The sequence below is a fragment of the Chiloscyllium plagiosum genome, chromosome 14 (genome assembly GCF_004010195.1).
Source record: "Chiloscyllium plagiosum isolate BGI_BamShark_2017 chromosome 14, ASM401019v2, whole genome shotgun sequence".
Taxonomy (NCBI): Eukaryota; Metazoa; Chordata; class Chondrichthyes; order Orectolobiformes; family Hemiscylliidae; genus Chiloscyllium; species Chiloscyllium plagiosum.
This window is the reverse complement of record NC_057723.1, coordinates 34,482,609-34,497,551: the sequence shown is the minus strand read 5'-3', so window position 1 is coordinate 34,497,551 and position 14,943 is coordinate 34,482,609. Positions and strand designations below refer to the sequence as shown.

At 38.4% G+C, this 14,943-nt stretch overlaps 2 protein-coding genes across 2 annotated transcripts in view; both read right to left on the bottom strand.

Annotated features, from left to right (window-relative positions):
- Positions 1-5,110: 5,110 nt before the first annotated feature.
- On the bottom strand, positions 5,111-5,505 carry LOC122556618 (cytochrome c oxidase subunit 6C-1-like). Its single transcript, XM_043703525.1, has one exon. The coding sequence runs from the start codon at positions 5,465-5,467 to the stop codon at positions 5,231-5,233; it is 237 nt and encodes a 78-aa protein (XP_043559460.1). The 5' UTR covers positions 5,468-5,505; the 3' UTR covers positions 5,111-5,230.
- Positions 5,506-6,431: 926 nt separating this feature from the next.
- cnot8 (CCR4-NOT transcription complex, subunit 8) overlaps positions 6,432-14,943 on the bottom strand; it is a 17,020-nt gene continuing 8,508 nt past the window's right edge. Inside the window, exons 4-7 of the mRNA XM_043703523.1 lie at positions 13,954-14,115; positions 9,975-10,119; positions 8,941-9,051; positions 6,432-8,358 (exon numbers count right to left, since the gene is read on the bottom strand). Coding sequence (XP_043559458.1) covers positions 8,227-8,358; positions 8,941-9,051; positions 9,975-10,119; positions 13,954-14,115 — 550 coding nt within the window. The 3' untranslated portion in view covers positions 6,432-8,226. The remainder of the gene's footprint in view (positions 8,359-8,940; positions 9,052-9,974; positions 10,120-13,953; positions 14,116-14,943) is intronic.

Sequence of the window (14,943 nt, the reverse complement as noted above, 5' to 3'; positions counted from 1 at the left end):
CTGGTCCCGGAACTCAATCCCTCTATTAATAAAGGCCAAAACACTGTATGCCTTCTTAACAATTCTGTCAATCTGGGTGGCAACTTTCAGGGATCTGTGTACATGGACACAGATCTCTCTGCTCATCTGCACTTTGCATTCCGATTACTCCGGCCAAAGTGTATTACCTCACACTTGTCCACATTAAACTCCATTTGCCACCTCTCAGCCCAGCTCTGCATCCTCTCTATGTCTCTCTGCAACCTGTTCCATCCTTCGTCACTATCCACAACTCCACCGACCTTAGTGTCGTCCGCAAATTTACTAACCCACCCTTCTAAGCCCTCATCCAGGTCATTTACAAAAATGACAAACAGCAGTGGACCCAACACCGACCCTTGCAGTACACCGCTAGTAACTGGACACCAAGATGAACATGTTTCATCAACTACAACCCTCGGTTTTCTTTCAGCAAGCTAATTACTGATCCAAACTGCTATGTCTCCCACAATCCTATTTCTCCGCATTTTCTTCAATAGCCTACTGTGGGGAACACGTTGCTGAAATCCATATAAACCACATCAACCGGTTTACTCTCATCTACCTGTTTGGTCACTTTGCCAAAAAAGTCAATAAGATTCGTTAGGCACGACCTACCCCTCACAAAACCGTGCTGACTGTCTCTGATCAGATTATTCTTTTCTAGATGGTTATATATCCTATCTCTTATTAACCTTTTCCAACTTTACCAACAACTGAATTGAGGAAAGTAGCAAATCCTAGGAATTCTTTACTGCAGAGTGCTGTAAAGACTGCATCATGAAGTATATTCAGTGCAGAGACTGACAGATTCTTAATCAATAAAAGAATTAAGGGATCCGGGGGAAAGGCAGAAAAGCAGAGCTGCAGATCATCAGATGAGCTATGATCTCACTGAATGTGAAGCAGAACGATTAACTGAATGGTGCACATCTGCTCGTGTGACTTCTGAAGAAACTTTAAAATTAAAAATGTTGACCAATGTAAATTAACTACTATTAGTATAATTTAGTTTAATTTCTTATTTCTTCTTCAACGATAGCAGGAATTAATAGGTCATCTTATGAGGATGAGTTGGACAGGCAGAGTTTCTATCCACTGGAGCTTAAAAGGAATAACTTGATTCAACTGTATAAGTCCCTGAATGGTCTTGACATGGTGGCCCTGGAAAGGCTACTTTCTCTTGTGGGTAGTCCAGAACTAGGGGGCATTGTGTTCAAATTACGAATAACCCTTTCAGGGCAGAGATTAAAATATTTTTTTCTGAATAGTGAGAGAGTTTGGAAGTCTCCGGAGGTGGTTGGAGCAGGGTCATTGAATAATTTTTAAGACAAAGGTAGTTTGACTTTCTTGCCTGACAAGAACCTAAGATTAAGGAATGTGGAATTTAAAACACAAACCACTTACTGAAGAGCAGACCATACCTGAGGGACCAAATGATCGACTTCAGCTCTTAATTTGTTTCTGAATTTTTAGAATGTTATCAAATTATATTTCCACCATTTACAGTATCATCTGATGAAAAAACCCCAACTCAGTTTTAAAGTGTGATCTTTTCCCCTGAAATACAAGTCTTCAGAATCTAGTATTTACCAAATTATTTCTTATACGCACTAAAATATGCAAGCTGCAAAGCACCAAGACCATGATCTCTGAATTCACAGGTTAAATAAATACAATTTTACATCAAATTGCTGACTACTAACTTGTTTTCACTTTTATATAAATTCTAGCCAAAGGTGGTTCAAGAATAAAAGTACTAGCAAATGACCAATTGATATTTAGTATTGCTGCTTGACGATGCATTCAGTCGCTCATTAACTTTGAACATTCAATAAAAGAGGTTATAAAACCCATTGCTCAATGGGTTGTACAATTAACAATTGTTAACAATAAATAGATAGAAGCTATAGAAATCATATGAAGAAATAGTTATTTTACTCCAAATGAAAACTAGATTGAGCTCATTGAAAGGAATATAGCAATTTTAAAGATAGTTGTACATCATTTGCTCCAGAATAGCATTACTATTGATAACTACTGAAGGGTTTGTTGCCATGGGAGGGAGGGAAAGTCGAGAGTAGAATAACTCAGCATACAAACGAGGTAATAAACATGCACATGGCACGTCAAATAAGGAATGGAGGACCTGCAACAGAATCAGCTATGTAAACATAGCAAAGAAACAAAACACGCAAGGTACAATGAGATAGACCAATAACACACTTTAGTTACTAAAATCTGCAGAAGTAATTATTCTTTTGTATTTTATTAGTGGCAGTGAAGATCACCCTCTACCCTCCACATTTAAGTTGATTTTCTTTTTCATTCATTCATTAGTGAGATGTGAACACTGGCAAGACGGAGAATTTACTACTTATCCTACAATACCTTTGCAGAAGTGGTGTTAAGCTGGCTTCTTGAACTGGTGTAGTCCACGTGGTGTATGTCAGGTTTGTGACGTGTAATCTGCTAACCATGTTAGTGTAAAATACAAGTTATTGACGTACAATGCCATGATTGGGATCATCTTGATGAGATGGGCTGAGGAGTGGCAGATGAAATTTAATTTAGATATATGTAAGGTGCTGCATTTTGGAAAAGCAAATCAGGGCAGGACTTATACACTAACGGGTAATCCTGGGAAGCATTGCTGAAAAAGAGAGATATTGGAGTGCAAGTTTATATTTCCTTGAAAATGGAGTAGCAGGTATACAGGATAGTGCAGAAGGCATTTGCCTTTATTGGTCAGTGCAATTATTATGTGTGTTGGGAGTCATGTTGCAGCTATACAGGACATTTGTTAGGCCACTTTTTGAAATACTGTGTGCAGTTCTGGTCACCCTGCTAAAGCAAGGATGTTGTGAAACATGAAAGGGTTCAGAAAAGATTTACAAGGATGTTGGCAGGTTTAGAGAGTTTGAACTGTTGGGAGAGGCTGAATAGACCAGGGCTGTTTTCCTGGAATGTCAGAGGTTGAGGGGTGACCTTATAGAAGTTTATAAAATCATGAGGGTAATGGATAGTGAATAGACAAGATCTTTTTCCCCAGGATGGGCAAATTCAAAAATAGAGGGCATAGGTTTAATGTGAGGGGGGAAAGATTTAAAAGGGACCTAAGGAGCAACTTTTCCACGCAGAGAGTGGTGCATGTATGGAATGAGCTGCCAGAGGAAATGTTGAAAGCTGGTCCAATTACAGCATTTAAAAGACGCCTGGATGGGTACATGAAGAGGAAAGGTTTAGCGAGATATGGACGAAGTGCAGACAAGTGGGATTAGATTAATTTAGAATATCTGGTCAACATGGACAAGTTGGATTGATAGGTCTGTTTCCATGCTGTAAACTCTATGACTCTATACTAGAAACACTCATTCTCACTGCTCTCTTAACATCACAAACAAGACCAGCTACACCAGTGTAGTACAAATGATCATGTGAGAGCCACAGCAATATAGTTTATAAAGCTTTGTTATTATAGAGTATAGAACATTACAGCGCAGTACAGGCCCTTCGGCCCTTGATGATGTGCTGACCTGTGAAACCAATCTGAAGACCATCTAACCTACGCTATTCCATTCTCATCCATATGCCTATCCAATGAGCATTTAAATGCCCTTAAAGTTGGCGAGTCGACTCCTGTTGCAGGCAGAGTGTTCCGTGCCCCTACTACTGAGTAAAGAAACTACCTGTCAACTGTCCTATATCTATCACCCCTCAATTTAAAGCTATGTCCCCTTGTGCTAGCCATCACCATTCGAGGAAAAAGGTTCTCACTGTCCAAAATATCTAACCCTCTGATTATCTTATATGTCTCAATTAAGTCACCTCTCAACCTTCTTCTCTCTAACAAAAACAGCCTCAAGTCCCTCAGCCTTTCCTCGTAAGACCTCCCCTCCATACCAGGCAACATCCTCACAAATCTCCTCTGAACCTTTTCTAAAGCTTCCACATCCTTCTTGTAATGCAGTGACCAGAACTGTACGCAATACTCCAAATGCAACTACACCAGAATTTTATACAGCTGCAGCATGGCCTCATGGTTCCAAAACTCAATCCCTTTACCAATAATGCTAACACACCAAAAGCTATCAACCAGGGTAGCAACTTTCAAGGATCTATGTATCTGGACACTGAGATCCCTCTGCTCCATCTATACTACCAAGAATCTTACCATTAGCCCAGTACTCTGCATTCCTGATTCTCGTTCCAAAGTGAATCACCTCACATTTTTCTGCATTAAACTCCATTTGCCACCTCTCAGCCCAGCTCTGTAGCTTATTTATGTCCCTCTATAACCTATAACATCCTTAGTCACTATCCACAACTCTACTGACCTTAGTGTCATCCGCAAATTTACTAATCCATCCTTCTACATCCTCATTAAGGTCATTTATAAAAATTACAAACAACAGTGGACCCGAAACAGATCCTTGCAGATCTTCTTCGCTAGCCAATTTCTGATCCAAATTGCTAAATCACCCTCAATCCCATGCCTCTATTTTGCGCAATAAACTGTAATAACGTGCATTTACAGTAATGGATTTTCAAAATTGAAACTGAAGATAAGGAAGGATCACCAGTGAACTTGAACTGAAGATATTCTAAATATCAAAGGATATATAAAGTATCTTCCAAATATCTAAGTGTCTGTATATAAATTGCTCCTGAATAGGACCACTGTCATGAATTTTGAAGGGTGTTTCACAGCAGGAGGGAAGCAAGGATAAAGAATCAGAATTCAAACATGGTGTAATAAACATAGATTTCAGCTTGGAATCAGACATTACTCGAATGGGGTCTCATCAAAAGCAGCGCTATTCGCTCCATTATTTCTAATGCGTTTTTTTTTCCAGTGGCCAGTGAACATGAGTTGTTAGGATTAGTACCTAAATATTCATCTAGGCAAAAGTGAGGACTGCAGATGCTGGAACCCCACAGCAAGTGGACTGCAGCAATTCAAGGTGGCAGCTCACCACCACCTTCTCAAGGGCAAATAGGGATGGGATATCAATGCTGGCCAGCCAGCAACACCCAAGTCCCACAAATGAATAAAAAAACTGGTTGAACTCTTCTTTTCTTTTTCAGGTCAGAAAATTCAATATTTTATTTATAAATCAGGTATAGAATGCACAAAGCATATATTTCCAGTTCCCCAGTGTAAGACAGAGGAGCAATCTTGTCATTCATTTCAAGGTTCCTTTGAAAGACTCTACTTCTTTGGTTTCACACTTTCAAATATACCAGCATCCCTCATGGCCTCAAAAGCCTTCATTGAATCATACTTCTTATAGAAGTCAGCATATGCTTTCTTCCTGGATTCACCTACTACAAACTTGAAGGTACCAGCTGCTGCAAAAGCTAAAGTAAAAGCCACAGCCAACTGAAATCGCAGACGTTTGGCCAATAGGCCTCGCATCACAGGCTTGGCAATCACAGCAGAAGACATGGTTTATTGCTTCTACTCCCAGTACAAGCTACCCCCGGTTGAACTCTTCTTACTGTTTATATTCTGTGCAAAAGTAAGAAACATACTTACATTGACAAAGCACCAAACACAACCTCAATGCTCCAAAAATGCTTCAGAAATGATAGTCGCCAGTGATTTGTGGGGGAAGACAGCAGATAATTTGTGCACAGCATAGTTCCAAAAACATAAATCAGAGAGATGTTGTCTGTTGTGGTGATAATCACGAATGATGTATACTGGTTAAAACAGCAAAGTTATCTGATTATTTCTGCAAGTTCCATGGAATCTCAAGTCCTTCCAAAATTAATGGATTTGAGTTTAATATTTCAAGCAACAGGGCCTTACAACAACGGAACACTCCAGTATACCTACCAACCTAAATATATTTGCTCAAGAACCAAATTTGATTGCAACCACAATCTTTGAATCAGGAGCAAGAGCACTGCCACTTACCCATAATGACACTATAATCTAAATGGTTTCACTTTAACATTACAGCCTTCTATTAAATCACACTTGGTTAAGAAATCAAAGAAATGTTTCAACTTATTACAACTTTCAAAGTTGAAATAACAAATTTTACAACATGGAACTTGCTCACTGCAGTTCAACGTGGATTAGCGTAAAACATCTCCAATTGCAGCAAGGTACAAATAATCACTTTAAAGTACTTATAATGGAGAGGATTAAATCAATCAATCAATTTCCTTAATCACTGGTCTAGCTTACGACTGCATCAACTGAACCATTATGGTCGTAGAGTATCATGGAGAAATTCGGAATTGATACTATGATTGATACAAATTAAGTTATTCAACAATCTCACTAATGACTTTGAGAATATAGTAGTAAATTTGCAGATGACAACATGGAATAGCAGTCAAATGACTGATAAAAGAAACAAGCAAAATGGAAGTAAGAGACAAATGCAGAATTAGAGTGAGTCGGAGGTGTCAAACGTCAACTTGCACTTGAATCAAAACTTTTAAGAGTCTCCCATGGCACAATTCGAAAAAAAAATTAATTCTGTGTAACTTCAAACTTTGTGCACAATTATTAATTTGTATAACTGAAAAAATGTATGGATGTATACCAACACTGCATTTTATTATTCTTTGTTGCTAAACTGGGCTGTCAATTATACACTTCTTTTACGAATCAAACTTTTAATTTACAAACTTATTTAAATTACATTGGTTCAGTTTTTATAAGATTCAGATAGCTTGCAACGTAACCAAAATATTAAATACAATGAGTTAATTTTTAAAAAAGGAGCTTTCTGTAGAGGGAAGTGCTTTAAATGAAAAGGCTTTCATCTGTTGTGAAATATCAATAGCTACATCTTGCACTACTGTTTTAACTTAAGATCCATTTTTGTAAGTTGGAATTAATTAAACACAAAATATGAAGTTAAACATTTTACATGTAAAACTACTTCCATCAACAGAGACCCCTCTCCAGCAACATTAAGAGATTGACTGTACAAGGGAAACTAACATTTAAGTTTTTGTTCAAGTCCATATACAAGTGCCTCTTTTCATTCAACTTAAAGCAAAACTGTAATATTTAACCAATGGGACTTGGATCAATTTATCATCCCTGTGGTATTAGCAATGCAGTCATTAATCATATATCAGAACAAAACGCACATGGCTCAGGCATCCAATTCAGTTCACAAAGGAAAATGGTACATAACCCACTATTCAATATCACATTTCAGGTCTATGATACAAACACAGTGAATGGAATGAACTAATTGCAAAATTAGATTTACTTTTTACTGGATACTCAGATGATGAAAAGATCAAGAGTTACAATTAACAATTTTATTTTAAAAATTGATGTAAAAAATCTTAATTCTATTTCTTACTTTAAACAGGATTAATTACAACATTAATAACAAGAATTTGATAAAAGCATAAACAAGAACAATGTTTTAAATGAACTCATTTATGTTGAAAATTAATAACAGGACTGTCATAAAATAAGCTAAATACCCCAGTTGAAATTCCTGCTTTTAGCTGTTTAAGTCAATTGAATTAGCATAATAATAATTTATAGGGCATTAGTGGAACTGGAAGCTTTTTCCCTTCCATTCTAATAGTGAAAATTCCACTCTACAAGGCATTAAAATACTTAGTGAACACTGCACCACACAATAAATGTGAACACAAAAAGGTCTAGCCCTGAAATAATTTTATACCCACAGCCATCCTTCAGGAAGAATGTTTTTTCAGGCATGGATATGGAATCTCAAAATAAAACCACAAGGTTATTACAATGCACAAGTCCATGTTGCTACAGCTTATTATTGCATAAAACAAGCAAAACAATGTGATGTAATTTTCACTGCAACTCACCTGTTCAAGAAAAACAAAGAGGAAACAAAAGGAAAACATAAAGGGGGCGGATGAAATAGTGATTAATAAAGATAAAAACAAATAAACTTGGATCAAAGTACAATCCAAAGGGTCCTATTGGACCACTGCAGATTGACCCTAGCCTGGCTTCCCTCTCATGTCACTTACTGATCTGGAAAACAATGAGCAACGGCACAGCATTTACAAATGTTAAATGGCAAATGTTTTCTTCTTTTAATAAAAAAGCAGCCACGTTTAATACCTCTAGGCAGTACACTGCCAAATATCTCCAAATTGTGTGTTAGGAGAATAACACTCATTTTGTAGTAAAATGTCTGTCTAAAAACATCAAGGTTTGATAAAACATCTCAGCTGTGGTCAGTGCTGTTTGCTGTTGGTTTCTTCTTCTGATGTCCCAGCTGTCCCATTGTGGTTGTTAGTTAAACCTGATCCAAGACCATACAAATGTCCACAGTATTTTGTGTCATCAATGTTGTCTTCAAAAAATAACTGAGAAATAAAAGTGTAAATATTTAGGATAAATTTACAACGAACAGTAAACACTGGACAGGCATTTCTCAGGATCACCTGTGAACAAAGCAGTAATCTAGCCCCAGAACCTAAGGTTAGCTAATCTAGTTTGTGTACTGCATGGTACCATATCACAATTAATGCACTTGGAGGTGCAATGGAACCAAAGTTTGTGCAGCAACGACTACCGAATTTCTGTTGGCCAAGCCCACAGCATTAACATTTATTGTCTCCAAGAGGGAAGCCACAATTCTGAATTTGCACACTCTTTTTTTTCCTTTAGATAAATAAATTTTAGTCTTTGATTTCATATAGTTTTAAATACAGTAACTTCATATTAAAATTGCATCTGGCAACAATAACGGAGATAAACTGAGTTCTCATGAAACTTCCAGTCAAAAAGTTTTCTCACCCCATACCTCAGGAAAACAGGTTTACTATTTGTTTATATCATAGTTAATAGATTGATTTGACTTCTGTAAAAGTTTGTACCAGTGATCAACTCTTAATATAGATCAACATTTTAAAAATAATTTTTCTTGACATTTGTCACTTCCATACCTCCCTCATTCTGAAGAAAGCCATGCCTGTCAATAGTGAATCTGAGCCTGCCTGGTGCTGTCGTCCAATTCGCTCCAACTCAAGCTGTTCAGCAACTTCTTGTAGACCACCCTGTGGAAAATGTCCACTCACTGTTAAATGTGACTGATTAATTTATTTTAGACAGCTATTTCAACAACTAAATTTGCTAGCACTGTTTTAGTTCAGAAGAGAATGTTATTAGGAAGATGACAAACTGGGATAGAAATTGGATTGAGCCAGCCTGCTGATGCAGAATGAACGAGGTATCATCCCTTTCTCAGAAAGAGGAAACCTAAGGCTGTAATGGCCAGAAGCCTCATTTATGTTTGACTGACAAGCTACAAGTACCTCCTGGATGCCCTCAAGCAGATTGCCAGTGACGACCATTTGGATTTCTGCTGCTCTGTCACTGGCAGTGGGAGGAGACAATGATCAGGAGTGAAAATTGAGGCAGTAGGGAACGGGGACCTCAGGGAGGAGACAGATAAAATATTCAGTGGTGAGCTGTGGTTGCCATGTGCAGTTGGGAAGATGTTCCTGCGCTTGAAAGGAAACAAAACCACAGTGAAATGAATCACTATGGTTGATATAAACTGAAGACTTTCATGGTTTTAGATGTTAAAAACATTAAGGGTATGGAAAGTAAGTGGAAATATGGCCTTTAGATAAAGGATCTGCCATGGTCATATCAAATAGTCAGGGCACTTCAAAAGGCCCCCACTCATAGTTTGTGTGTTTTACTCAATAAATAATAAATGTTTAGACTTCAGAAAAAATTTTGCCAAGTGCATTACAATAATTTTAGCCAATGACAATTTCCCTAACATTTGTAAAATACTGACATATAGATAAGTACACACTGACAAAAATTCACAATACCAGCCTACTTGGAATGATTTCCCTAACATTAATGGCACCCATCACAGACACATTTAGCTGAATTACTACTGTTAAGTTGTGATTTTCAACCTAACCAGAAAACATGCAATTTAATTTCAACTTCATGCAAATACCTTAAGATTTTTACAGCTTTTCATCAGATATTTCACATCATAGATAGCAGGAAAGAACAAATGCAGGATATCAAAGAATTCTTGCTCTTCTTCTGGTAGTCGTGAATGGGTTAGAAGCTTGATCAAGTAGCCAAAGTCATAACCACTGTATCAGATACAAATTTCTCAAGGTTAATACAATTTTAATAACTTGTATATTAAAGTGGCAGTTTGATGCTTAAAATGTAAACTTACAAGTTTTTTAAAAAAACTAGTGTTACAAGACCAGAAGAACAAACAGAGATCATAAAGATTGTGAAAATAAAGATTACTGAAAAGAAACGCTCTTTTCCCCATACATTTTCACCCAATGCAACACACATCTGACATAGTAAATGAAAAGGTAGCAATGTTTCTGTGAATATTTTTATACAGCTGTTAAGTCATAAATCTGTGAAAACAGTTAAATGTTCCGAAGGATTCTCCTTCTCAACCTCTTCCCTCGCCTGAGGCAGGTGACCCTCAGATTAAACCACCTGTCATCTCTCACTGATGAGAGTAGAGTCCTCTGGTTCACGCTTATTATGGTGACTTCACTGCTGTCAGTGATCTGTGGATACACACTGTAAGATGCTTCTGTTTTGTGATACCTCAAAATCAACACCCGACCAGTTATTGTGCAATCCTTTGCCTTGTTTTCCCTCCACCTTCTTTGTGCTGAATTCCTCCTGCAAATTCCTGTCCACCTGGTGAGTACAAGACATCTTCCTACAGTTCCAGTTTGCTTCCTCACTATCAACCACATGGCCCATTTCATTATCATCTATAAACTTATTAATCTGGGTCCCTACATTTATATCTAACTTGTTGATATATATCTTGAAAAGGAATGTATCTGGCACTGAGCGCTGAAGAACCCCACTGGAAACACCATCACAGTCACAAAAACAGCCATCAGACATTACCTCTTACTTCCTGCCACTGAGCTAACTTTAGATTTAACCCTAACAAAAAGATCTTGGAGTGCAAGTTCATAGTTCCTTGAAAGTGAAATTGCAGGTAGATCGGATAATGAAGGCGACATTTGATATGCTTGCCTTTATTGATCAGTGCATTGAGTGCAGGAGTTGAGAGGTCATGTTGCAGCTGTACAGGACATTGATTAGGCCAATTTTGGAATACTACATGCAATTCTGGTCTCCCTGCTATAGGAAGGATGTTGTGAAACTTGAAAGGGCTCATAAACGATTTAAAAAGATGTGGGAGGGTCTGAATACGCTGGGGCTGTTTACCCTGGAGTGTCAGAGGCTGAGGGATGACATTATAGATGTTTGTAAAATCATGAGGGGCACAGATAGGGTGAATAGCCAAGATCTTTTGCCCAGGGATGGGGAATTCCAAAAGTAGAGGGCATAGGTTTAAGGTGGGAGGAGAAAGACTGAAAAGGGACCTAAGGGGCAACTTTTTCACACATGTATGGAATGAGCTACCAGAGGAAGTGATGGGAGACTGGTGTAATAACAACATTTAAAAGGCATCTGGATGGGGAAGTGAATAGAAAGGGTTTAGAGGGATATAGAACAAATGGGACTAGATTAATTTTGGATATCTATTCAGCATGGACAAATTGGAGCGAAGGGTCTGTTCTGTGCTGTACAACTTTATGCCATTTTCCCTTGGACAACGTGGGCTTTTATATTTTAGAAATGTGTGTGCCATATGGGATATTTTTCAAAAGCCTTACTAAATCCCATGTCTGGCTATCAACTTACATTCTTCGCTGTCCACTACATCTCCAATTTTGGTGTCATCTGCAAACTTACTGACTATACCTTCTATGTTCATATCCAAATCATTTATATAAAGGACGAAAAGTACTGGACCCAGTACCGATCCTTGTGGCACTCCACTCTGTAAACAGGCCTCCATCACCACCCTGTCTTCTACCTTTGAGCCAGTTCTGTATCCAAATGGCTAATTGTCCCTGTATTCCATGAGATGTAACCTTGCTAACCAGTCTCTCATGGGGAACCTTGTCAAACGCCTTACTGAAGTCCATATATATCACATGTAATGCTCTGCCCTCATCAATCCTCTTTGATTTTTTTTTGAAGAAGCAACATTCAAGTTTGTGAGGCATGGTTTCCCACACACAAAGCCATGCTGACTATCCATAATCAGTCCTTGCCTTTCCAAATACATGCACATCCTGATCCTGGAGGAAGTGCTGGATGTCTTGAAACACATAAAAGTGCATACATCCCTAGGTGTACCCTCAAACTCTGTGGAAAGCTAGGGAAATGATTGCTGGGCCGCTTGCTGAGATATTTGTATTATCGATAGTTACAGGTGAGATGCTGGAAGACTGGAGGTTAACTAATGTGCTGCGACTATTTAAGAAAGGTGGTAAGGACAAGCCAGGGAATTATAGACCAGTGAGTCTGACGTCGTGGTGGGCAAGTTGCTGGAGATAATCCTGAGTGATTCAATTAGCTATCTCTTGATCATTGTCCAGAATATAGTTAGAAAACTGGTGCTTTCAGCGAGCTTATCTTGCCAGTAACCATCCTTCACTTCTCGGATTGTGAAGACCTTTACCAAGAAACTTCTAGCAAAATTCCTTCAATGATTGGCAAGATGTAATGAGGTCTCTTCAGAACTTTAGTTCAGTTCTTTGGGTTAGTGACTATTCTCAGCTTTCCAGGTTATTTCACTACTACTATACTGTTAATCCATTCTGTAGAAGTTATCACCGTCTTAACTCCACCTTCTTTTTCTCGCTATTCAATCCTGCCTTATAGGCTGGCCTTTTTGAAAGCTGGAGTTTTCCTTTGCAGATGCTGAATTGATCTTACACTGTTATCTGCTTAAAAATTATATTCCTCAGGAAGATATCCTAAATGTGTAAGTACATGATTTTACTTCTCTAGGCCTGTTCTGCAGTTTATGGCGTAATACACGTTGCATATTGGAGAAATGCACTTACTGAAGGCATGGAAATTTATTCAGTTCAAAACTAATGTCATACCACATCCAAACTACTCTTTGAATAGCAAAAAGCTATTGAAACCTTAAGCAGTAACAGGCGTGAGTGGCTACATCAATATGAAATAACAGAAAGCCAACCATTGCTAGAGTTGAGTATTAAGAGACAGCTCAAGTAGTAACTGGACATATATGGAGTAACAGTCATCTTGATCATATATGGTGGAACAGAATGACCATAGGTATTGTTGCAACCTTGGGCAGTTACAACTGGAGAAACTGGCCTCCATCAGTGAAAAATCAAATCAGGAAGATATTAACTCATCATCTGCACAGAGCACAGATGAACCATCAGTCCCAGAGGTCCACACCTCTCCAACAATAGAAATGAAACAACAGGTACTTTGGCAACTGTAATTTGGAATTAAAAATGTAATTTGGGTGAAGGCATTATTACAAAGGTGAACATTAAGAGATCTGCACAATTTAAAAACTACAAATACAACGCATCTTCAGAGAGATATTCCGATTCTGTTTCAGGCAAAGAAACAGAGATTATGTTTAATTATTAGCACTGTCTCAAGAGATTAGGGGATACAAAAGTCTCAGTTCACATGTTATCCACTAAAATGTTAATTAATTTTTAAACATTTTGTTGTGAGAAAGGTTCAGCTGCGATTGGATTATGTTTTACTACAAGACCATACACTGATAGAAGAACAGACATCTTGTCAATTCCGAATAATTTCCATTGTCATCCTTGCTTCTGTTGACACAAGGTCTAGATTACCTAATTTATCTTAAACGATTAATCTTTCTACCCAGTTTTAAGCTCACACAAAGAATGGTCATAGGGATGAAATGGCAGCTGGTTCCTACTGTACTGTTGCAACATAAGCCAGTGTTTTCAGGACAAGAGTAAAAAACAAAACCAAAGGGAAGTGAGAAGCAAATGATTGGCTCATAAACTAAATAAATCAGTGTCAAATACTCCATTTTGTTTGGAGGGACCAACCTGTGAAACGAAAGCCATTTGACATTATCGCACAGCACCACCCCAGATGTCATGAGGAGCTCTGCAAAATAAGAAGTTTCAATTCCTTCTTCTTCATGTTTTTTGAACTGTAGCCCAGATGTTCTCAGCAGATCTATTGAGTCTTGTGAGTACATGTCCTCCCTTTAAGATAAACAATTTTCAAAGTATGTCTTGCACTTCCATTAACAATAGAACATAGAACAATACAGCACAGAACATGCCCTTTGGCCCATGATGTTGTGCCGAATATTTGTCCTATCTTAAGCACCTATCCAATTGCCGTTTAAAGGTCACCAATGATTCTGACTCTGCCACTCCCACAGGCAGCACATTCCATCCCCCCACCACTCTCTGGGTAAAGAACCTACCCCTGACATCTCCCCTATACCTTCCATCCTTCACCTTAAATTTATGTCCCCTTGTAACACTCTGTTGTACCCGGGGAAAAAGTCTCTGACTGTCTACTCTATCTATTCCCCTGATCATCTTGTAAACCTCTATCAAGTCACCCCTCATCCTTCGCCGTTCCAATGAGAAAAGGCCTAGCACTCTCAACCTATCCTCGTACGACCTATTCTCCATTCCAGGCAACATCCTGGTAAATCCTCCCTGCACCCTCTCCAAAGCTTCCACACCTTTCCTAAAGTGAGGCGACCAGAAATGCACACAGTACTCCAAATGTGGCCTAACCAAAATCCTGTACAGTTGCATCATCACTTCATGACTCTTGAATTCAATCCCTCTGCTAATGAACACTAATACACCATAGGCCTTCTTACAAACTCTATCCACCTGAGTGGCAACCTTCAAAGATCTATGTACATAGACCCCAAGATCCCTCTGTTCCTCCACCTCACTAAGAACCCTACCGTTAACCCTGTATTCCACATTCTTATTTGTCTTTCCAAAATGGACAACCTCACACTTGGCAGGGTTGAACTCCATCTGCCACTCCTCAGCCCAACTCTG

Coding starts and splice junctions, on each gene's coding strand:
- LOC122556618 (XM_043703525.1), bottom strand. CDS start 5,467: ATGTCTTCTGCTGTGATTGCCAAGCCTGTGATGCGAGGCCTATTGGCC.